Source organism: Canis lupus, chromosome 20, assembly GCF_048164855.1.
Source record: "Canis lupus baileyi chromosome 20, mCanLup2.hap1, whole genome shotgun sequence".
In the NCBI taxonomy this organism is placed as follows: Eukaryota; Metazoa; Chordata; class Mammalia; order Carnivora; family Canidae; genus Canis; species Canis lupus.
The window spans coordinates 48,415,060-48,441,439 of record NC_132857.1 but is presented as its reverse complement, the minus strand read 5'-3'; the positions used below and the strand labels follow the sequence as shown (position 1 = coordinate 48,441,439).

General features: G+C 33.3%; 1 protein-coding gene across 1 annotated transcript in view; it reads left to right on the top strand.

Annotated features, from left to right (window-relative positions):
- The window catches only part of LRP1B (LDL receptor related protein 1B), a 1,825,680-nt gene that overhangs the window by 1,108,446 nt on the left and 690,854 nt on the right, over nt 1–26,380 (top strand). The window contains exons 13-16 of the mRNA XM_072789062.1: nt 1,678–1,897; nt 3,763–3,952; nt 10,342–10,464; nt 22,165–22,305. Of these exons, the coding sequence (XP_072645163.1) occupies nt 1,678–1,897; nt 3,763–3,952; nt 10,342–10,464; nt 22,165–22,305 (674 nt within the window). The remainder of the gene's footprint in view (nt 1–1,677; nt 1,898–3,762; nt 3,953–10,341; nt 10,465–22,164; nt 22,306–26,380) is intronic.

The window sequence follows — 26,380 nt, the reverse complement described above, 5'->3', positions numbered from 1 at the left end:
GATAATGAATCAGATCACAAGCAATGATTTCTTTAAATAGCAAAACAATAAAAGTTAGGCTTAGGTTATCCAGAATTACCCCTCATGTATGTATGTCTGTACACATATGCAATTTGGGTTGGAGAAAAAAAAAAAAAAAGAGTGTGACTGTGGTCAAAATAAAAGCTAGAGGGAAGATAATTGCAAATTTAACAAGTTGTAAATTAGCAACAACAATAAAACTGCATTGACTAAATGTATTTAAAATTTCATGAAAGTATTAATGGAGACAAAAAAAGTTGTATATTTCTCTTTTACATAGTTGATTTATACAGTTGAAGTCAATTAGTCATATGTAACTAACAGAGGACTAGAGCAAATGGAATGACCATCTCATTTATTCTTAATTTGTTCCAATAATAAGACCACTCAAAGAACATGTTGGATGCAAGATAAACATATATGCATGTTTATTTCTAGGATTACAATGTATTTTGACATAATAAAATTCACCCATCTCAATCTATTTCCTCAGATCTAAAAAGATATAGCAACATAATTTTAAACTGTTAAGGGCATTTTTAAAAAGCTTAACTAGCATAAAATAATCGATGGTGTGTCACATCCTCAGGTTTCCCAAATCTTCATTTTGATCGCAGTAGGATTTTTAGTCATGGATACAGATTTTTCCCAAATTACCTCAGGAATTATTTAGGGTCCACAAAATGGACCTAAATGGGTGGCAGATGATCAACTAAGGCCATTTCTAGGGTCAGCAGCTTAGAAAAGCTTTAGAGCTTTGGAAAGTTGTGTATGAGGTGACCGAATTAAAACCCACACTTTAATTAATAACTCCGGAACTTTCACATGACCCTAGAACAGCACATGTGGAGGGGTTTAACCTTATTCATGAGGGAATTGGAAAGTTAACTCACCCCCCCACCCCCTTACAGCTTAACACAAAAGACTTGTCTTTAAAAGGCAGAAGCTTTTGTTTGAGAAAGAAATTAAAACTCAAAATCTCAAGGTCAGTCAACCTGATGTTATTAAACTCATGTGCAGCTAAATCATCATCTGTGGGTTTTGAGGTTATAATAAGGAGCAATAAAGCATAGATAATTTGCAGGAGGAAGACAAATTAGACTTGGCCAAATAAACCCAGTGTGACCATACCCTTCAGTACAAAGACAATTCAATTGCCTGTCTTAAAAAAATAATAAATAATAATTCATCTAAGATTAAATAAAGCCTGGAGGAGGTCATTAACGGCACCACGAGTTCTCATGTCAGTCGATTGATCTGCTTTTCAATCACATAATTGATTTTATGTTTTCTAAAGTGGACAACATTTAAAAATAGTAATGCCTCGAAAATCACTTTCCAAACTCAGTATCAACACCAAAGAAAATAAATATCTGGCACTTAGTGTTAGGTTCAATAGTGTATGAGGACAGTAAGTGTGGTAATGGTGGCAGTGGGTTTTCTGTAAAGTGGCCGAGCAGACTGGCTTCACTGAACACATCTGTGCTTCCCTGAGGACTCCACAGATGCCCCCTCCCTTTGGTAGATGAAGATTTAGGTAGGAGGAGAAATCAGAATGTAATTAGATGTTATGGCAGTGCCCAATCTAAAGAAGCGTCCCTCTGTATGGGGGCTGGTTGAAATAACATGTGTGCACTCTTGTTTGTGACGTCCTAGTTGGATGTATTGGACAGACTGGGAGGAAGATGAAATAGATGACAGCGTGGGAAGGATCGAGAAGGCCTGGATGGATGGCTTCAATCGGCAGATTTTTGTGACTTCAAAGATGCTGTGGCCAAACGGTTTAACTCTGGACTTTCACACCAACACATTATACTGGTGTGACGCCTATTATGATCATATTGAAAAAGTGTTTTTGAATGGAACTCACAGGAAGGTAAAAGACAAATACTGCTGTTTTTTTTAACTCACAGGCTGCTTCTTCACAGAGCCTTGTTGTTGTGTTAAAAATACTTTCAAGTTTATTTTTACCCCTCTGAGGTGGCTGCCAGTAGTCTCTGTGGGGTGGCTGAAGGAGGCTGAGCATTAAGCAGTGCAGCTGGCGCTTGCCTCCGGGAGACCAGGACCAGCTCACTGTGGTATGCCAGGATTTGTGGGATTTTAAAAAGTAGCTCTCAGGATATCAGAGCTGTTTTAAAATGCAGTTTTCCTCCATTATTGATGAGTTTGCTATGACCAAGCAACCCAACTCTATTCCAGTATCTTTAATATTTGCAGGTGAAATTTAACCTACATAATATGAAAAAGTAATTATCCTGCATTTATTTGAATAAAGAGCTTCATGACATTGGAATTGAAACACAAAAATAAACTGAACTTCAGGTCTATTACTTTGAACAAATCTCAACTTCCTCTTGCCTCTTTTGGTAGGATCATTGCAAAATGATTTTGAAATTCTTGAGTAAAATTGAGGATGGAGTTGATTGTGTGCCAACAGAGGCAGTGTTGACAAAACATCGCCTCTACATTTCATCTTATAAAAACCCAAGTGGATATAACATTATGAACTGGCTTCAACACTTTTGTTAAATAATAGAAAGTGGAATGTTAGAAATTATTAAAATGCCTCTGTTGATACTATATGTCTTTCTTTTTGGAAAGGAAGACTGCATAGTTGGCCAAGCCTACTCATTATGAATTCTGTTTAAGAAATAAGCAGTACATTAATCAGTTAAGGCTACTTCAATCATTAGTTGACTCTAACTGTGCTTTTAGTATGTTCCCTCAAGTAGTAAAATTGATTGGCATTTAATCTAATGTCACATACTTAACAGGTGTCAAATAAATATATATGATTCCTTTAAAGATATTGATATGTACACCACATAGAAAATATTGTACTGGCTAGCATATTCAGCCTTCATGGAAGTGAGAAAGTAGAGGTAAGAAACTGTCTTAATTATTCAGTATATGAGTATGTGATATGAAGAATTCAGAAAAAGGAGCAAAAGTTGAATTTCTAACCCTATGTTATTTGGATAACTTCTTCATTTTTTTAATATTCAATGGAGTAAGTACAAAATGCTTTTTCATATTGTATATAATATCATTTTATAAATGGTGAATGGTGAAAAAGTACTATTATTGAAGGTGTGATTCTTTATTCCTCTTCTACAATTGCTCCAGTTGAACAAAAACAAAATACAACAAAGAAAATCAGACTGAAATTAGCCAATGAGTCTTATTTACCTACTTACTACTAATAAATGTTTATATGTTCAAAATTAAAATCTTTACTTCCCTCCCTGCCATTCATCTCCTAGATTTCTTCCATTTGCATTGGCCAATTAAGTAGGAGAATCCCTTTCATTCCCAATGTGGTAAGACCATGATCTAGTCCTTGGCTCTTGCATAAGTAATATCACAATACACATAATGACACTAATTACTCAGATCAAATTCTATTCCAGGTTATGTTACTGGAATATCATAAAGAAAAGAAACAGGGGAGAATGTCAGACAAAGTCATTTTAATGTGTTCATTTCTTGACCATATGAGTAATGTCATATATGAGAGGCTTTAAATGGATGAAATATAAATAATATCCTTCAAATAACATATCCTAAAAACAGAAAAAAATATGCTCACATTGTGAAATCTGTTTTTCAAATGCACTGAGAGCAAACATGAGTTATTAGATCATTATCTGCTATACTTATTTTAATATCATTTTCTCTAAATATTTAGTTATGTTTTTAAAGATCAGTTCTGATTTTTCACAATGTGTTTATATTTTACAGATTGTTTACAGTGGGAAAGAGTTGAACCATCCTTTTGGACTGTCGCATCATGGGAATTATGTGTTCTGGACTGATTATATGAACGGTTCCATTTTTCAACTAGATTTGATAACGAACGAGGTGACATTACTGAGGCGTGAAAGACCACCCCTGTTTGGGCTTCAGATTTATGATCCACGAAAGCAACAAGGTATTAAAAACCATATAAAATTTATTCTGGGTTTTACCTACAGTAATACTTCACAATATTTGCAAAAGGTTTTATTTTGATGGTGTCACTGAAGCTTTATGATAAAAAGGGTCTAGTCACTCCCAAGTCAATCAAATCTTAGACTTTATTACCATAAACATCTATTATTTATTGTTCAAAATAGCTTGAGCAAGTAACTGGGAATTCTATTTTAGTGAAGTTCAAGATTTTTTCCAAATGCTTCCTTTTTCAAGTCATCTTCTTATTATTTAGAGGAAAAAGATTGAAAAAGACTGTTAAAGCTAAAAAAAAAAAAAAAATCCACTTCATGTTCTAAGGTTAAGTATTGTGAGCAATGAGAACAACTTTTCATGGGAAAGGAGTATTATGTAAAACTATTTTAAAACAAGTCATACAATGAAAAGAGTATTGCAAAAAAAGTATTTTAGTATATTTATCTGATTAGTTTCATGTCAATTTAAGGAATGTTTAATTATATTAGTTGTTATGAAAGGGAAATAACCTACCATGATATTCATGCCTTATAAAAGTCAGGTAATGTCATTGTATGTTTTATCTACATGAGTTTTTAATACTTATCAGGCCATCTACAAATTGCATGACTCAGAATTTAGGCATTAAACAAAGAAAACAGCTTAGTAAATTATGTGATAGATTTTTGTTATGAATCAAAATAGTCATTGTTTCTTTCATTTATGGTGATATTCTTGTGAAAATTTAATGAGTATACATTTCAATAAATTTAGAATGAAAAAATAATATCCTGAGTTTTTAAATGTGTATATTGTCAATAGAAAATTATCTAGCAGCAAGAGATTTTTTTAAAAGATATTTTGGCTAAATCAGAGATTTTAAAAGCAAATTATTGAAGTGCTTCATGTTCCCCCCGCCCCCCCACCTACGGTATTAAAATTGCCTCATTGGGATACAAGTGCAATTTTATAAAATAATAGAAGTATAAAGTGAGAAGTTTCAATAGCTAAGAAAAGATAAAATCTTTAAAAAGAATAAAAGTGAATTTATTCGAGGTGGTATAAGCTATATTTGTGGACCAGCAATGAAGAAGAATGACAATTGTCTAGATAGGTAAAATGGTAATATGTTGTTACATTCATGTCAATCCTACTCCTTACCCCCTTCCTTCCCAAACATTATTGAGTGTCTACACTGAACTGGGGGCAAGACCTTGAAAAGGGATAACCCTTTTCATCTCCTGGAGGATCTTCTTTGCCTGATTGTTGTTCTAATATCGCAAACATTAATATCCTGGATTTTATTAAAGTAATCAGTATACAATTCCATTTCCCATTTCCATTCTCATAAAAATTGTTAATCTTGAATGCCATTGCTGAACTCCCTCTAGTCAAATTCCATGATGTTTTCAAATCTTCATTTTCTTCAAACTTCTAGTTGCTTTAGAAAGTTGGTGAATTAAATGCAACATGTGAGATAATACCTGTCTTACTGTAAAATGGTTTTGGGCTTAAACTCAGATTCGAACACTTTTTGTTCTGAAAACTTAAGACATATCGTGAAAGGTCAACAAAGATAAATGCTTTCAGGGCACCTAGGTAGCTCAGTGGTTGAGCATCTGCCTTTGGCTCATGTCATGATCCCAGGGTCCTGGGATTGAGTTCCCTGCAGAGAGCCTGCTTCTCCTCTGCCTATGTCTCTGCCTCTCTGTGTCTCTCATGAATAAATAAATAAAATCCTGAAAAAAAAAATAAATGCTTTCTTCATAAAATTCCTATAAGGATTAAATCACTGGATTACTAATTGTAATTAGAAAATGTGTGCCTCCCACATATTTTATATTAATTTTCCTTTATCACTTCTCTATAAAGAGGCATATTGTTAAAGTTTCCTTTCATATAAACATGTTAAGTAAATATTCAAAGGAATAATGTGTCACAATCACATACAAGGGAGCACATGCCTCTGGTAGGACTATGTGGAACGTACTCCCTGTGTTTCATGAGGAAATCTGCTCAGTGTTCTAGACAGTGCCATTGACATATAATTGCTCAATGCTATCTCTTGGATGGAAAATACTTTTTTTTTAAAGTACTTTTTAAAAATGTTCAATTAAAGGCACATTAAAATGAAAGCTTAGCCCTAATTACTAAACTTTTTATGTAACTTTTATTGTAGAAACCATTATGTTTTGTGTTACTGAAAGAATGTGTTTGGGCAAGTTGATGGATTATTTTTCATAAACTTAGGTGAAATAATCAATTAGTTTGAGTTTCCTACCCAGTCTTCTTGTAGCTAAGGATTGAATACTACTTAAGTGGATCTTTTGAATCAATTATATAGTATGGAGAGATGTCTGGCCAACATATTTTTCATTTACTCAATAGATATTGAAATGGATAACCTACTTAGGATCTAAATATTTAATTTTTTACTAAATTAACCAGAATGGGTAGATTATGCACACAGATATTCAAATACAGACATGTTATCTTACTATATTATAATGTTCTCTTAGTGAAAATCATGAGAGAGTGATATTTCTTTTTTGCATCTTGTGAACACAAGATATTAATAAAAATTTAGAAACAAATAGTGGCACACAAAATTTGGTTATATAGTATTTTGTTATATTATTTTTATAGGAATAAAATAGTTGCAATTGAATAGAAAACCAGCTTCCTACATAGTTACAGATCACAATTTCTTCATTGAATGTGATAAACTAGTCTCATATGGCCTTGTATTTTCTGTCTCTGAGGTACTATGGTTTATATGACTACATACCTTATGTAAACTTACATGAGTATTTATACATGTATCTATGAATATATATATGTATATACAGATATATACATAGATGCTAGATAATATCACACACACACACACACACACATACACACACACCCTACCCCACAGTAATACCAGGGAAAAAATCCAGGAATGTTATTAATGTAACATTCATATTCATATTAATGTAACATCTAAACTCTTTTAGACTCGGTGTCAGAAAATTAGTCAGCTAATTTGACCTCTCCAGATCAGAAGAGACTCTTATCAAATTATTTGTTAATATAGCAGCTAATTTCAGGAAGGTAGATATATAACCATACTAAAGAGAAAACTACCCCTAGGAATGAATTCCTAAATAATTCCAAAACATTTTTTCTCATATGCTACTGTCGTTTCTTCTGATTTAATTAAACTTTGTGGGTTTTTTTTTTCATTTACATTAGATATCTAGAAACATTGTTAAAATCCTCTCCTGAAATTTCTCATATAAAGTACAGCAATTGTATAAAACTAACATACTTTCTCCTGTTTATTCTCTAGGTTCAGAGGCACACTTTAATTTTTCCCACATGTTTTAGAGAATGGAATCATCAAAACTAAGTGCAGGATCTAAAAAGAGTTAATGAGGTATATGCCTGGGTGACTCAGCAGTTGAGCATCTGCCCTCAACTCAAGGCATGATCCCAGGGTCTAAAACAGAGTCCCACATCAGGCTCCCTGTGAGAAGCCTGCTTCTCACTCTGCCTATGACTCTGCCTCTCTCTGGTTCTCTCATAAATAAATAAGTAAAATAGGAAAAAATAAAATAACAAGTGTTAATGAATAGTTTTTAATATAAAATTATAGAATTAAAAATAATAGACTAGCTTCTATGCCAAATATATGAACTTAATTAATAATTAACTATAATTCTAACTACCAGGAAATGGGCTAAATATTCTTATTTGAATCTCATAAAATATATTTAAGGTAGATATTATTTGTTTTTATCGTGCATTGAAAACCCCAAGGATCAGGCCTATGTAGCCATTTGCCCTCAGGAAACAATGAGCCAGGGATAAACTGGGATTCAAATTCAGGTTTGTCTGACCATGAAGTATTTTTTTGTGACTAATTTATGTGGCCAATTTTATGAAAATTATATAACCACTATACTTTTAGAAAGTGTATGTCTTTTCTGTAGCCATTGTAGTTTTATCACTGATAAATTTTTATTGATAACTTAAAAAAAATGAAGTTCTTGACTACCTTATAGAACCCAGGATTCAGAGATTTCATATTACAAAACACTAGTATAACAAACACAGTAATTTTTACTTAATGTATGACATGTTTATTAAACACATTATTGTGTAGGTCTAGTAAAATTTACCTATAGTGATAGGGCCATCATCACAAAATTTATCTTTCCAAATTTTCCATTTTGATAATAATCACCATCAAAAAATAACCCAAATGACACTCCTAATTAAGACACACACAGAAGCACACACACCACACAAAGTAGCTTCAAAGCAAGGCAAATGTAAAAATTTTTAATGAGTATATAATTCTTCAAGGGAGAAAAGACACACTTTATCTTTTCCTAGGATTGATTGACATCATTCAAAGTTGATTTTTCTGAAATTATCCTAGATGAAATCAGGATCTGGACTCAAGATCCCATTCTACTAGTTTTCACCCAACCTTTAGAAAGAATGTAAAGTCTAATTTCTCTTCCAACTACAAGTCAAATTATCTCTCCATCAAGTAGGATAAAGAAAATCTCCATTGGCTTATGTGTTTCATATTAGGGTCAGATGCTTCTAACTTCACTTATGATAAAACTCTGAGAAGAGTCCAGAAAGCATATGGAAAAGGGGATTTCTTCCTCTCACCATTCTGATGAAGATTTAGATAAAATGAAACAGTGGGATTCCTTTGTGGTGATGATTTACATATTCTGTTATTTGCTAGAAATAAAAGACGCTTTATTAACAAAGGTTAAATTACTAAGGTCTATAAACAGCAATATTTTACTTTCTCATTTTATTTGAGTATAGTTGACATACAATGTTACATTAGTTCCAAGTGTACAACTTAGTGATTTGATAAGTTTATATGTTATAGTAAAGTTCATCACAAGTACAGCTGCCATCTGTCCTATTACATTGCTATCAAAATATCATTGACTGTATTTCTTCTGCTCTGTTTCTTATTCCTATGACTTACTCATTCCATAACTGGAGGCCTTTCTCTCTCATTCCTCTTCACTCAGTTGGTCCAGTCACCCACCCATTTCCCTCTGGAAACCATCAGATTTTTCTCTGTATTTATAGTTCTAATTCTGCTTTTTGTTTTTTCATTTTTTAAAGATCACATTTATGATTAGAATCATATGGTATTTGTCTTTCTTTGTTTGACTTATTTCACTTAGCATAATACCCTCTAGATCCATCCATGTTGTTAACAATGGCAAGAAATCACCCCTTTATATGATTGTATAATATTCTTCTGTAGGTGTGTGCATATGTGTGTGTGTGTATGTGTGTGTGTGTGTATACACCATGTTTTTCTTATCCATTTGTTTGTTGATGGACACTTAGATTGCTTCCATGTCTTGGCTGTTGTAAATAATGCTGTAATAAACATATGGGTGCATGTAGCTTTTCAAGTAGTAAGCACTGATATTTTATTATAGGCTTGTGAAATGTTTTCATATATCATTTGTGTCTTTATTACTGTTCTTTGACAGTTATAATACACCTAGACCACTATCTTGAACTTAATTCTAAAAGGTACTCTTCATTTGTTTTCCTTGAATATTTGATTTTTTTAAAAAGTATTTGCTTCCACAGTAATTTAATCTAGGATATCTCATTATGCTGTTTTCACTGTTATTTTGTCTGTCCTTTATTGATTTAATTTTATTTTGTCATATACAAAGAAGTTAAGAGTATAAAAGCAGGAATTTTAGATTAAGAAAAATCTATGTTTCTGATTATTTAGAAATGATGATAATAAACAATAACACCTAATTCTAAATCATTATTTAATATAAAGATTATTAATTTCTAGGCATTAGAAAAGTCATTTAATCCCTATCTCACCAGTAATCCCATCTGCAAATGAGATAAATCTATCTTAGAAGTTCATTAGAAAAATTAAATTAAATATATAATAATACATAAATATATCTACATGATCTATAAATATATACATAATAAATAAATATCCCTCCTGCTGATGACTATAGATTTCCAATAATTATAACTATCAATATGTTAATGAACAGTCTTCCATTTTTTGACATCATCATCATCATCATGTCCTGTAACCTTCCTCTTTCCTGGTACTTATCTACACACATACCTCTATCTCTTCTAACCAACGTGCACATTCCTTTTATTTCCCAGTGCATCATATATTTTTTAATGTTTCTGAATTTTATTTAGGATTCAGTAGGTATCCTGAATATATTAATGAATATGTAATATGCATATGCATGTATATGTGTATATCTTTATGCCTGTGTATGTCTCCTAGAAAGAGTGTGAACCTGAACTGGCTGAGTTTGGATAGAATCAGAGTTCTCTGATGTATTCACTTCCCTCCTTTTGCAGGTGATAATATGTGCCGAGTAAATAATGGGGGCTGTAGTACACTGTGCTTAGCCATTCCAGGAGGTCGAGTATGTGCTTGTGCTGATAATCAACTTCTAGATGAAAACGGGACAACTTGCACATGTAAGTTTTGTTTGTGTGTTTGTTATTCTCATTGATTATATATGTCTTTTAGGAGAAAAAAAAACAGATGAAACCAAAGGAATTAAAATCAATCTTGGAAAGTGAATTAAGAGAATCGCTTAGGTATATTTCTTTTTAGACTACAAATAATTAACTGAATTCATTTGTATTAAAACAAAGGTTGAATAATGATGAAGTTTTCCAGAGCATTTGTGAAAAAAGCAAAGCAAAACATATATATATATATATATACATATGCCACACCACAGGAGAAAATATTTCATAAAATTGTTAAGGACCTTCACCGTAGGGCAAGCTCTGTTATCTATCTTTGTTGAAAGCGAAGGAGGCAAAAAATAGATTTAGGGGAATTCTAGACTTTATCAAAATACTGAATTAATTGGATTGATTGACCTGGATTAAAGGCACTTTATTAACTTTTACTGACCTTCCTCAATTTACTGCATCTTGTCATTTCAATGTGACTCTTTTGAAATTTGTTCTCTTTATACATCATATCAAGTCCCTTCACCATGGCAATAGGAGCAATGCTATGTATTAGGTACTTAGTACTATATAAACATTTATGGAATAATTTGATCTTGACTTGCATGTTACTCATGATTCTTCAGAGAAACAGAACCCATAGGATATAAATATATAGAAGGGATTTGTTATAAGGAATTAGCTCATGCAATTATGGAGGATGACAACTCCTGGTATTCATAGTCAATGAGTTAGAAACTGAGGAGTATCAGTGGTATAGCTCCAGTCTGAATGCTAGTAGGCTAAAGACCCAAGAAGAGCCAGTGTTTCAGTTGAACTCTGAAGGCAGGGGAAAAAAACCAATGTCCCAATTCAAGGTAGTCAGGCAGGAAGAATTCCTCTTATGTGCAGGAAGACAGGCCTTTTTGTTCAATTCAGGCCTTCAGCTGGTTGGATGAGGGCCACTCACCTGATTAATGTAGTCTACAGATCCAAATGCTAATCTCATCAAAAACACTTTAACAGACACACCCAGAATGATATTTAACCCAACCTCTGGGCACTCTAAGGCCTATTCAAATTGACGCATAAAATTAACCATCACAAATGTTAAATAGTACATAAATAAATGCATTTTTCATCAGTTATAATTATTGTCTAGGGGAGGCAGAAGAAGAGAAAAGTATAATAAGATTTCAACCTATCTGAAATGTTTTATTTCTTCTAAATAAATGTTGAGGATAAGGGATTTTTTAAAATAACTTAATACATAGTAACATTTGAGAAATACACAGAAAAAATTTAAGTGAAAAATCATGCCATAATGCCACAATTCAACAATAATCTATTAAGACATTTTGATGTTGTTTCTTATGATTATATATCCCTGGAGGTGATTAATTTTCATTACTAATAATAACTGTAGGTAAAATTTATTGAATTCAATATAGGATGTGAGATTTTATGATAAAATTTCATGGTCTTCTTTAACCCTTACAATAATCATTTCAGGAAGATACTATTACTAGCTCACTTTATTATTCAGAATGCGGACTTGAGGGTTAATAACTTTACATAATTTACATAATTAGTACATAGGACATTTGGAATTTAGACCCCAAATTATTTTATTTTGGAAACGGAATTCTTAGTTATATTGCAGTTTTAGACATTTTGGATCATATCACAGTATAACTTACACTGTACTTTATTTTTACTTAGAAGCATAAGCATCTTATCATGTGACTACATAATCCTTGTAAACACAATTTTTAAACCATTTTTCTTCATATTTCTACTTAATATTGGTGTTACATCTGATGGATTGTTATAGACTATTTGTGTATTTCTTTATTTTTTATGATCTGTTTTGTATTTTACCATATAGTCCATGGTCAGCTTGTTACATTTTTTTAAAACATTTGGAATAATACCACCAGTTTTAAATCTTATTAGTATTATTTTGAATTTTAACTATTTGAGATGAGAACTTTGACTTTCTTTATACTGTTCTCAGGGCGCTTGGGTGACTCAGTCAGTTAAGCGTCTGCCTTCAGCTCAGGTCATAATCCCAGGGTTCAGGGATGGAGCACCACATGGGGCTCCCAGTTCAGTGGGGAGCCTGCTTCTCCCTCTCTTCCCCACTCCTACTCTCTCTTGCTATCTCTGTCTCTCTCTCAAATAAATAAATAAAATTAAAAAAATTTATACTATTCTCTTTATTTTCCTCAATTTCATTCCTTATTGTAATTTAGGATTTCTGACAAGGAATATTATTTTGAATCTTCAATCAGAAAGTCTTTTTATAAAATGTTTGACATGCATAGCTAGTTTGTTGATCAATTTTATAATAGTTTCTTTTAGATCTGAGTCAGTGCTCTATTAGTATATTGCTTAGGATTCAAACTTCAATTCCTTGTTGTTTATTAATATCCACTGATATTTAGGATAAATATTTCTTGAAGTTGTTTTTTCAAGAGGAGCACAAAGACCACATACTGTAGAGTTCCTGTGTTTTCTAAATAGGCCTCATTTGCATTTATATACGATCGACAATTCTGGAAATTAATTCTTGGCTAAACATAAATTTCTCCAAATTCTGGAAATACTATTTAATTTATTCTGGAATAATATACTTGAGAGTACAATTATGAATTATGTTTCTCTGGGCAAACTTTTTTCACTGTTAGGATTTTTAAATTGTCTGTTAAGACAATTTTCCATAGAACATAATTATCAGAAGTTTACTTTCTTCGAGTCTTCAGGTGGTTTCCTTCTTTTGTTCTGTGGTATAATTTTTTGATTTCTATTTTATTGTTTATGTATCATAAGAAGAAATCTATAAAGACCTATAGTTTGTCAATAGACAGAATTAAGCATTACTTTGAACAACATAAAATCTGTCTGGTTGTCTGATAGACTAAATCTTATCTTGGTTATTGAGAAAGAGAAAGGTATAGTTTATATGTACATTTGAAGTTCAATTTTTAGTGTCTACCACAGATTCATCTAAAGTTATTGTTCTGGCATAAAATGAGATTTTTTTGCTATCCCAGCTGAATAACTCTGACATTTTGAACAGATGAAATGTGTGTGTACACACACACACACACACACACACACACAGTACTCTTTATGGACCTCTCACAAGCATCATCCTTCCTTTGCTCTACCCTCAGATTTCCTCTCAAGGATAGAAGCTAACGTGCAAGTATCTCCTTTTTTGATAGGCACAGACATTATAGTCAGTACTCATGAGCAAACAGTCTCTATTTTTTTTAACCTAAATAGAGATTGGCTTATTCGATTTTTAATGGTATAAGTTAGAGAAGCTTCTAGCTGAATATTTAAACCTTGTCCTATTGGTCTTGCAAAAAAGTCAAAATTCCCTTAAGATAATGTCAGTCGAATAATCAAGAGGCTGAGTTTTAGGGAATCTTGTGAGTTTTTCTCCTTCATCTTAGTTTTTCATAGTGGGAAGTTGGAGGGAGAGTGTATACATCAGATCTATCTAGATGACTTTTTAAGCTTGAAATGTTCTAATTAGTTCTTTAATTTTAATTGTGTGAATCATAATTATCCGGATCATTCGCCTTCAAATTATCTTTTCTATTTCCTTCATTCTATGCCCCATTTAAAACTTATGGATTTCTTAAGAATTGGCATATTTCTATATCAACATTGATATAGAAAAGATACTGACCATTGAATATCTCTGTGTCAATAAAAACTGGATGACTTTTGGCTTTTAAAGAAATACTATACACAGTGTTGGCCATGCAGTTATGATAGGAAATTTCTTATCATGACTGGACACATGCGATTATACATCTGGTGAAAGAAATTGTTCTGCAACTATTGGTATTCTTTCTAGTATCTACAATTCATCGATGATGCAACTCAAGGCAATAAAACGAGACAGGAAAGATTATCTTATCTATACTTGTTACAATAAACAATGTTAAATCAACATAACCATCTGGCTCTTATTTGGGAATTCGTTGTTGCATTTGGTTGTTTAAAACTCTGCTATATCTTTAACATGGCATACAACTTGCCCAGGTTTCTTTCAGTTGTAATGGGAAAAATCATGAGTAAGCATATAACTCACTTCTTACAAACAATTCACAGTGTGTTTACATAAATTATTCCAGTTCCTATTCCTTTAATGACAAAAGTTTTTTAAGGACATGTTAGCCTTCAGACACATGAAAAAATGCTCAACATTACTCAGCATTAGGGAAATACAGATCAAAAACCACAATGAGATACCACCTCATACTGACCAGAATGGCTAAAATAAACAACTCCAGTGACAACAGATGTTAGTGAGGATGTGGAAGCCTCTTACTCCGTTGGTGAGAATGCAAACTGTTGGAGCCACTCTGAAAAACAGTATGGCGCTTGCTCAAAAAGTTAAAAATAAAACTACCCTATGACCCAGCAATTGTATGTCTAGGTATTTATCCAAAAGATACAGAAATAATGATTCAAAAGAGCACATACACTCCAATGTTTATAGCAGCAATGTCCACAATAGCCAAAATATGGAAAGAGCCCAGATGTCCATTGACAGATAAAGAAGATGTAAGATATATATGCGATGGAATATCATTCAGCTATCAAAAAAGAATGAAATCTTCCCATTTGCAATGACATGAATGGAACTAGAGGGTATTATGCTAAGCAAAATAAGTCTGAGAAAGACAAATATCACATTATTTCACGCATATGTGGAATTTAAGAAATAAAAAAAGAAGGGAAAGAAAAATAAAATAAGATAAAAACAGAGATACAGACAAACCCTAAGAAATTCTTAACTGAGGGTTGCTGAAGGGGAGGTGGGTGGGGGGTGGGATAACTAGATAATGGGCATTAAGGAAGGTACTTGATGTAATGAGCACTGGGTATTATAGGCAACTGATGATTCACTAAATTCTATCCCTGAAACTAATAATACACTATATGTTAACTAAATTTAATTTAAATTTAAAATAATTAAAAAGGATATGTTAGCCTTAGTTTTCAGATGAGGAAATTCAAGTGCAAAAGGACTACAAATAGAGTTCATGGTTGCAGAGTATGGTGTAGAACAAATATGATTGTGCCACTAACTTCTCATTAATGCTGATTCCTCTAAGCTTCTAATTAAGTTCAGATGAGATTCATTACAGTTTTGTGAACTGATTTCAACTGGATTAACTCTGTAATCTGAGTTAACAATCAAAACAAAAATACATACTATAACCATTGAGATATGATTGTCCTGGTTCCAGTCATCCCCATTGAATTGACATGAACTGAACAAAAACCCATTGGCAGTTGGTCAGGTCAGACCAGAAGTAAACACTGGTGATTGTTTCTCAATGAAATTGCAGCATAAGGCTATGCCAGAAGAGGCATTCACCCAGCTGAAAAATATTGGCATGCTACATGATTGATTAAGGATGAATTCTAATGCCATACCTGGAAGAATCAAGAATGAGTGTAGGCTGGTGTCTTTGTCCTTGTGAATCTTGTGTGGCATGAGAAAATCCTCTCAGAACTAGAAATGAGACCTGGTACAGCATAGTAACTTGGAACTGACTGCCCTGGAGAAGCATATGTTACCCACTTGATCAATTATCAAATGAGTTTTTAATTTATTTTGGTGGCTTTGTAGAGAAAAACACACTATACAAAATTAATAAAAGAGGACATGGATAATCCTAAGAAATTAAGTTAAAGTTCTAAAAAAAGATAGTCTTTTTTTTAATAGCAGGATAATTTTGTCTAATATAATAAGACAGTATAAAATAAGACAGTAATTCTTTAAATTCCTCTTTAGTGGCCTGAAAGAAAAGACAGAATTTTCCAGTGTGCCTTACTCCCAAGAGAGCAACTTAAAAATATTGATCATCCAAGGGTAGCATTGCACAATTATATGTCAGTGGTACTCTGTGACCTTCTTTACCTTCTGGAACACCAGATATATTCCTCTGTCAAGAACAGTGCTCCACTATGGCTAAGCCATTTATCTGTTCAGCTGTGACAAGCCTTATGTTCTAGGATATATGCAATCTAATGTGTAGTAAAAAGTTTAAAGCAGTAAAAAGTTTAGAAGCCCTATCCAGATGAATATTTATGGCCTTCTGTGCATAGGAACTCACAGAAGATTATGTACCACTTAGGTTGGCTGCTCAGAAGACCACTCTATCTAATGAAAGGTCATCCCGCTATGATCTAAAGGAGAAATTCAAAACCCATCGCAGCATTTTTTGCACTGCCTTCCTACATAATCAAGCTTATATAAAGGCATTAAAAACACTGCAATTTCAAGTTTTCTTTTAGGTTCTTTTATCTCCCTGCTCAAATAAGAGATAGTTAGAAATTCTCCCCAAATACAAAAACAATCTATTAAATAAGTACATCCTAATGTAAAATGTATAGGAACCACAGGAAAGCTTCATTTATTTTTTTTCTGTATTAGTTCTCATTCTTTTATGACTAAATTATCATAATTTTGATACGGTCAACAGCAAAAACATCAGTTGACAGAGGAGACAATAAATACTTAGATTCATTACCACACTGGGATTGAAAAGAAGAAAAGTGAAGTGAGAAACATACATACTTGTTCATGGGCACCACAGCTTATTAAACCAAGGTGAGGAACATATGTATTGATTTCTGAGCTGAGATAAATCTGAGATGAGTCCAAACTAAGATAAAATAAGCCAGAAAGGTTTTCTCCCTTCACTTCATTATGATTTGGACATTAACTCCAGAAATCTCCAGTTTTTACTGGAAACTAATTCTAGAATGTATATTTCCTTTTGTAGTGCATGGAAGAGTCATGTGGAGACCTTCTAATTTCAATATTCTAATAGCTGGTATCATAGGATGTCTGAGACCTGACGAGTCCTTGCTGGGAATGTTATGATTCATGTTATTTTATTTTTGATCCTGGTTAAATTAAAGGATCATTTATTACTTTGTCAACTTTCTTACTGCTGATATCATGTTGTAATATTTTTATTGGAAGTGACCCTGGTGGTTGAATTACAGGTTTTACATCAGTTTTCAAATTCACGGTGCAAAGTAGAACTCTAAAGCAAAGCTTGCAATTCTAGCACTTATTAATATATTAAAAGTACTCTATGTGTCAGCCCAAACACCCAAGTGCTATATAGGATCAGTCACATTAAACTTTGGAACTGGGGGATCCCTGGGTGGCTCAGCGGTTTGACGCCTGCCTTTGGCACAGGGCGCGATCCTGGAGTCCCGGGATCGAGTCCCACATCAGGCTCCAGGCATGGAGCCTGCTTCTCCCTCCTCCTGTGTCTCTGCCTCTCTCTCTCTCTCTCTCTTTCTGTGTGTGTGTGTGTGTCTATCATTAATAAATAAATAAATAAATAAAAAAATAAATAAAAAATAAATAAAAAATAAATAAATAAATAAATAAATAAATAAATAAAATTTAAAAAGAATTTAAAAAATTGTTTTAAACATTGGAACTAAGTGACATACATGGAGCCTTTTCTGTATGTTCAATTTTTTTGGCTTGGGAGGGGAAACTTTATCACTCTTTCTGTTTATTTACATGTAGATTTTTTTCCTTCAGTTAAGCTAACTTCCCCCATGATCTTGGATGATGATAGAAGACTATTTATTAGCTTTTTAGCCAATTGAAGTGATACTATTTTCCTGAAGTACTTATATAGTCCCCAGAGATAGAATTTCTCACTATAATGAATGGCTGTAATGTAGAATTAAATCTCTGATAATTCCAGTAAGTTAAGCAGCAAGTATTTTTTAACGTCTATTCTATGCCTGGTTCTATTCTCAGTGAATTCTGTTCTGTATGTGACATTGTCCTTCCTACATTTAAGAATTTCAAGTGGAAACATTAAATATATAAAAATGGTCTATAAAATGGCTCTTATAGAGGCTTTTGCAAGGTAGATGGATATTAATCTTTTTTCTAGGTGCTATTGGCTCTCTTATGTGATGCCAAATATACTTGCTTCATCATCTCATTGGTTCTCATGGAAGTAGTTAGATTCCCTGGCCATCAGCTAGGGTGCTGAAATAAATGACATTGCTTCCCAATTCCACAGAATTAGGTCAATGCTTGGAAAAAGACCATGCTGTTTTAATGTCTAAAATGCCATCTTATCCAGATTATCACCTATCACATTAAATATTTTCTTGATAATGGACAAAAATAATCTCTCTTCTATCATTACAAGTCCTGCATATTCCTGATAGCATTGACAATATGGTTTCTTTGTAACATACTACATCTGGAAGACTTGGGTTAGGACTAGAAAAAAACTAAATGTCATATACCTTGAACAACTTTGGAAATGAGAACCCAGTATTCTTTAAAATAATTACTAATATGTCAACAATTCTGAAGGGTCTAAGATTTAACCCTAGGCAAGCTAATATGTGAATTTGTCAAAGATTCATAGATTCTGACAGAAGACACATAATTCCTGGATCAGACACAGAAGATTTTATTATTCATGTCACCAGCAGGCAGCATGAGTTTCATGTTCATATTCGTTCTCCTTGCCCCACCTACCCCTAAATCATACAGAAGCAATGCACAGGAAGGTCTAGGTGAATTCTGCACACACAGTGAATTTGTATTCACACTGAAGAACCCTAAGCATGAGTCTGCTAGAAAATCTGCCCAACATTTGCCCTGAAGGGAGATGTTATCTTTACTCATTTGGCCAAGAAAAAAAAAAAAAAAAACTGCTCTCTGCTCTAGAAAATACCATGGAGAAATGCCACGTACTCAACAAATTATAGGGCCTAGAAGACTTGCAGACACTTTAAAATGTCAAAGATATTTGTGAATGTTTGATTATATCTGTTCTTATGGATATAAGCAATATCTAATTACTGTCACAAATGATAATGGTATATACTAATGACATTGATATAGATCAATATCAGTAAATTGACTGATGTCAGTCAGGAAGTTGACTCTATTGATTTTCAAACAATTGTTTGTAACTGTTATGAAAAATGAAAATGAAACTTTGGGCATTGTCATCATATATTTTTGAAAATCACCACCTTTGTACTAGTAAATATCACTTAAAAATAACCAACAATCCACACATATTTGAAAACGTGTTTAAAACAAGTTTGGGAATTTTGCCTATTTGTATTCTTTCCATAATGGTCTAAATATCACTTGAAAAACATTTAAACTCTAAGCAGACTTAAAGATATTATCTCCAAATTGTTTTTGTTAAAGAATATTTAGTTTAAAATATTAGTTTGAGGGGGGAGGATGGTTTGTCTTTTCCTAAACACCTTGCTTTTCTTTAGTATAGATGTAATTGTTCAGAAGCAGCTATAATTTCACTCTTGTATATGTATATCCTTGATCATTTCCTAAAACTGTCAGTTGAGTTTATTTGATCAAAAGTCCATGTGAAAGCTAAGCTTTTTAAATTGGTGGGAAGGTTATCAGAAAAAAAAAAATGGTTTCTTGGGTTTTCCAATCCTCAAACTATGAAACAGCTGACATAGTTGTTTCATAGATGTCAATGCTACGTCAAAGAAAGACATAGCATTTCTTTGGCATCAACTATAGAGAGACTAAAGAAAATCTTAAAGCTGAACTTAAGTTTGGAGGAAGCTGATCACATTTCAAATCAGATTTCTTGTCTGACTGGAATTTTTTTTTTAAGATTTTATTTATTTATTCATGAGAGACAGAGAGAGAGAGAGAGAGAGAGAGAGAGGCAGAGACACAGGCAGAGGGAGAAGCAGGCTCCATGCAGGGACCCTGATGTGGAACTCAATCCCAGGACCCCAGGATCACACCCTGGGCCAAAGGCAGGCACTAAACCGCTGAGCCACCCAGGGATCCTCAAATTTTTTTTTTTTTTTTTTTGAAATGAGAGATTGTTGACCATTAGCCCTAATCATTAAGGAATAGAAATTAATCTAAATCCTCTTCATTAAAAATGCCCAGTTTTAAGCTGAGTTTATGTGGATTCAAAGAAGAAATTACCCCACCCTTGAAAATATTAGGGTCCAATTGAGCAAACTTGAGACTCAAAATAAGGATAGTTTGTGTGTCATCAGTGATCAATTCTAGAGATTTTGAGAGAAAAGCTCTATCTTACAAAGGCCCAGACATATCCCAATGTATTTCCACTTTGCTTTAGTTACTATCCTCACTCCCAGTTACTGCTATAAAGAACATCCTTGGGGTGACTAGGAGACCCAGCGATCTTCCTTTTTGTTTTTATTTTGTTATCAATTCCTATTTGGGACTTGTTCTATACAGATAACAATTTACAATTTTTATTATTATTATTATTATTTTACATTCAAGTGACTTTACAGAAATTGTATCATTAAAGAAATTGCTGCTTCAGCATTTTGTTACTGAAAAGGATTAGAATTAAAAAGGGAGACAGAATTACTGCCAGTTTCTACAGACAGTGTCTACTTGTCTGAGAGGGGATAGAAAAGACAGGCTTACCTTTATTCAAATTGAATAGTTCATTTACCACACTGATTAGTTTTTACTCTTAAAACCTTAACTAGGAGTCTGGATTTCATGGGTGGATTTCCTTTTCCAAACACAGGAACCCTAAAGCCTTGTGCCTCACTGCATAACTTTTTGAAGCAGATTCTCCACAGTGATGGTTCAAGAGTCACATTCCCTCTTCCATTCTTTGGAGCAGGGAAAATGCAAGGATTAAAGGAGCGCTAACACAAAGCATTCTGGAAATGCTTAATATATTTTCTTGACATCCCTTATTATTGGCATGTATATAGATTCTGTGACAGTTCCTCAGTCCAAATGACTTATCCAAAATAAAGGTTAAAGCCATCAGGATTTCTATAGAAAGATTAACTTTTGTTTCTCTTAGCAATAAACTAGCTTTTGAAAATTCAACATATTTTTCAGTTCATGAAAGACAAATCATTTATTTTAACCATTCCCACATATTCCTCTTTGTAGACTCCTATCAAATCCACTCAAAGAGAAAAAAATCATCATCATCATCATCATCATCATCACCCTTTCAATTTGTGAATAAATCCCAATCAACTGAATTCCTAACATTTGATGAGAGAACATGGGGTATATAGAGAAAACACTATATAGAATCGGATGTATAATGAGATCATTTTTCATAATTTAATACCTCCAGGAATATCCAACCAGACCTGAATTTTTCTCCCACTTGCAGACCAGCACGGTTAATATAGCCATTGTGGCTGTGCTACTGTCTAATTTTTTTCATTTTGATTAATTTGGGATGTACTTATCTGTAAAATGGAGGTGAAAAAAAATTTTTGCTGTGGCCCTATAATAGGTCATGATAATAATTGAGATTATCAATGAAAGCTCTTTAAAAAGTAAAACTACACACTTAGAGGGAATATGAGGTGATAGTATGTTGTTATTGTCGGTATTACTTATTATATTGGTGATGGTTGTTTAGAATAAATCTTTAAAATTCTTAGTAGAATAATTATTGTCAGAAAACCTTGAATTTTTCTCATCTCCAAAGATGGTTGTCATTGCAATGTTAAGACGTTTTCATGTTTTCGATAACATGAAATGAATCAGAATTTTTGTTATTAAAACAAAGCTTACATTGTAATGAACTGAATATAGCTAGTATTGTTCATATGTCTTGTCTTGTTTTGTTTTGTTGTTGTTGTTTGTTTTATTTTTAACCTTAGTTAATCCTGGAGAAGTATTGCCTCACATATGCAAAGCTGGAGAATTCCGCTGTAAAAACAGACACTGTATCCAAGCTCGCTGGAAATGTGATGGTGATGATGACTGTCTAGATGGAAGTGATGAAGATTCAGTAAATTGCTGTATGTTCCCTCCAAGTAATATTACATTTCCCTGAGTCTTTTAGCATGTGAACTATCAGAGCAGTTTGTGAAATTTAAAAACATCTAAGAAAAATTAAACTCCATTTTTCCCCCCTTAGTCATCCTTTTGTATAGAGAATAGACTTTAGGTTGTCTCCTTGCACAGTTTTAAGGCCCTGATTTTCTTGTCCTTTTACAACTTTAATATTATCATTTTGGGGTGCTCCAGAAGTCCACTCCTTCCCTGTTTTGTGCTATCAGTGTCACCACACCATTGTCAGAAGGTTGCTATAGGAGACCCTTTGGGGTCTCTGAATTTAAAGATGTGGAAAATCAATTTAAACTCCCTCAAGTCAGAATTACTTGTGCAGAAGGTCATGATCCACTCTATTGCTCCTTGGCAACAGAGCCTTGAAGAAAATTCAAAGAAACAGACATGGGTTTAGAACATGTTGTTACCTAACTTCACTAGCTCAGGACACGGTAGACACACATGGGGCACTCAGATAGAAATTCAAGATTTGATTTTCTCCCCTTGGCCTTCTATTTAGCTGGTTATCATTTCCCACAATAGGAAGGGTGTCATGTTTCTGGTTGGGATAAGGCATGGTCTCACATATGTGGAAGGAAGACATCTTGAGAAATACACTAAATAATGTTTTGAGAATATATTTGATTAGAGTCATACTGGAATGGTTTTGAGATACCTAAAAATATTTTTATATGGAGAGAGGCACGCGATGTATATATGTATCCTTAGTCTTTTAATTTGACCTAGACCTTATTTTAAAAAGAAAAGTGTTTTTCTTTTAATTGATAGCACTTTCCAGGTTAGAATGGCTGAACTAATTGAGTTAATTGGTGGTCCTCCATTTTCTTGTCTTTCTTCTTTTTTTTTTTTAATCCAAGATTATAAAAATAAATTTTAAAGATCTTTTGTTAAGAATGGACAGAATTGGGTACCTTGGTGGCTCAGTTGGTTACATGTCTGCCTTAACTAAAGTCTTGATCCTGGAGTCCTGAGATTGAACCCCATGTTGGGCTCCTTGCTCAGTGGATGTCTGCTTCTCCATTTCCTTCTGCTCCCTGTCCCCCCACCACTTGTTCTCTCTCTCTCTCAAATAAATGCATAAAATCTTAATAAAAAAAAAAAGAATGGACAGAATTGGTCTGAACATCTGTATAATGCAACTCTCTTTATTTTTGGACAAAACTCCAAGAATCTGAGTTTCTTTTTTTAAGATTTGTATTTATTTATTCATGAGAGACAAGAGAGAGAGGCAGATACAGGCAGAGGGAGAAGCAGGTTCCTACAGGGGGTCCGATGTGGGACTCGATTCTGGGCCCTGGGATCACGTCCTAGCTGAAGGCAGATGCTCAACTGCTGAGCTACCCAGGCTCCCCATGAGGTTTTAAAATATATTTCCAGGTGTATATAAATGCATAAGTTGTAAGTAGTACATGAATATAATACTACCTTCCCTTAATTTTCAAATACGGACTCTGATTTCAACATTATGTGCTCCATATTTTCAATCCTACTGATAGCTCTACTATAAAGTATAAATCCCTAAGTAATATCTTAAATACTAACTTGATACAATTAGACAAAAATTTCAGAGTGGGAGGACCGATTTTATCTAAGGATAAAGGTTTTTTTTTTTTCTCAACTTTTTTTTTTTTTACATAAATGATGTTTTATTTATTAATTACATTAATTGTCTCTGACTCACAATGCTTATTCATGGTTTTAGTGAATGCGCCCAGTGTATCAGCTTCCTGCATAGTGACAGAGCACCTGTGCAGAGCACAAGTATTTTATCACAATAGTCATGTACTAGTCCTTTAGGTCCATGCTACTCCCTGTATGATTGTTCTTTTCACAAATTCACAAAGAAACTCATTTCTTCTATGAGTATGTGGGGCATTGCATTTGTACTGTTCATTGTAGTGTTAAAATTCTTGGTCAGGATGTTTTTCTTGATTATTTTTATCACTTTCCATACCATTACCAAAGCCTATACATGGACTTCTCCTGCAGTCTTCTGTTTCACTTATAACCCATATTCAGTTCCATATAATTAATTTTCCATCTTTACCTCCTCTCCAACTTCACTGGCTAAATTAGTCCTCTATCCTAGATTAACTCAGCAAGTGCCCTGCTATTATTCCTGCCACTTTTGGTCCTTTAACTAAGGCCAATTTTCAATACAGCTTCCAGAGTGGTATTTATAAGATGAAATCTAATCTCATTATTCCAGTAAATCCATAACCAACAAGATAAATTCTAAAATCCATTGATTCACATATAACCATGTTATGACTCATGTTTGCTTTTTTAGCCTTACATGCCTATCAGGCATACACTTACCTTCTTTGTTCTTATCAAGTTGGACTACAGGTAGATCTCTAAAAAATGCCCTTCTTTTCCTCTCCTCTATAACACTGCAGCCTATGGAAATCACCATGGTTTACCATGACCTTTATAGGGAAGTCTTTTGTGAACATTGAAAAATCTCCTTCTCTGTATAGCCCAGTTGGACCTAAGCATCTCATGTATATTCCTTTATCATGGTAGTGCCAAACAATATTTCAATTATATGCCTACTTATCTGGTGCATCTAAGAGATGGACAACTTTATGAGGAGACACATTATGTTTTAGTGTCTTTATAGTCTCAGAGTCTAACATAGCACCCAGGACGTAGAGAATACAGGATTAAACAAAAGGAGCAATGAAAACAACATTTCTGGCCACCTTCCAGCAATATGGGATCTTTTCTAAGCTTGCAGTGATTTTTTTTTTTTCTGAGCAGCATTATAATCCTGAGGTCTCATGGTTAATATTCTAGCACTGTGTCATTCATTTCAGAGGATTATTTATATATTAAATACTCATAAGCTTTGTCCTTGAATTCTGTTATCTTTCTACTTTCTATTCTTTAGCTACTCAATTCCAAATCACAGGGCTATGGATTATATTTATGCCTCCTTTTGAATTCTGATTTACATCATTGATGAAAATTGCAAAGGTCCCTAATCAAGCTTCACTAAAGTATTTTTGCATAATCTTGTTACTTTAAAATTTTGACCCTCTAATATATTGGATGACTTTTATTCTCATGAGCAACTATTTTTGCTAAACTCCCTGAAGCCAGTAGAAAATGTTAATCAAGCTGAAATTCCAGGAAACATAGGCTACCCCCCTACTTTTTTCTTTTTTACTATACATGAATAAAAACTTTCTGAAAAAGTGATAAAACCACTTTGTCTCCTAAGCAACTTTAAAAATAGTGTTTTATAGAAACCGGCTGGAAACGCATACATTTGCTATGCAACAGCATGATAAAATGGCTATTTTTCCAATTCTAAGTAACTCTAATACCAAAATTTATTTTTATCATACAGAAGTGCAACTACTGGGCACAAGGAAAATTACTTCAAAAAGAACGTGAAGTGGTGAAACAAATACTGAGGAGCATGCCAATTCAGTTAGGAATTTAGCCTCCAGGATGCAGGAAAAATAATCACAGAAGGTTAACTTTAAGATGGCCTCCTGCTGTGCTTAGATATTGGAGGTTTAATCCTTAGCTGTGCACAGCTTCCCATATGAGGATCAGTCTTGTCCTCAGTATATTTTGTGGTTGCATGGTTATTTGTTTGAACTAGGAATGAAACCCTGGATGGTCATTTTTGTTATTAAAATTATGCAGGATCTCATATTTAGCATCAACTCCAAGTCTCAAGTGTTGCATTTTTTTTTCCTTCCAGTCCCAAGAAACACTGGCAAAGCATAACAAAATCTGGCTTATCTAATATTTCAAAAAGTACTGAAAAAGTGTGTGGCTTATGAAAATGTATTTCTGATATGTGATGGAGTTATTTCATACATACTTGTTATGTATCATGTTAAAATTTGAGATTATTTTCAATGTTTTCAGCAACAATTCTGAAATTGTGTTCCTTGTGATATAGGATGGGAAAGCGAACATAGTGATATAGTTGGTTTTAGTGAAGACATGAACAAGTGTCTATATTTCATTTTATGTGAGATATTTTATTACTTGGTGTCTTCT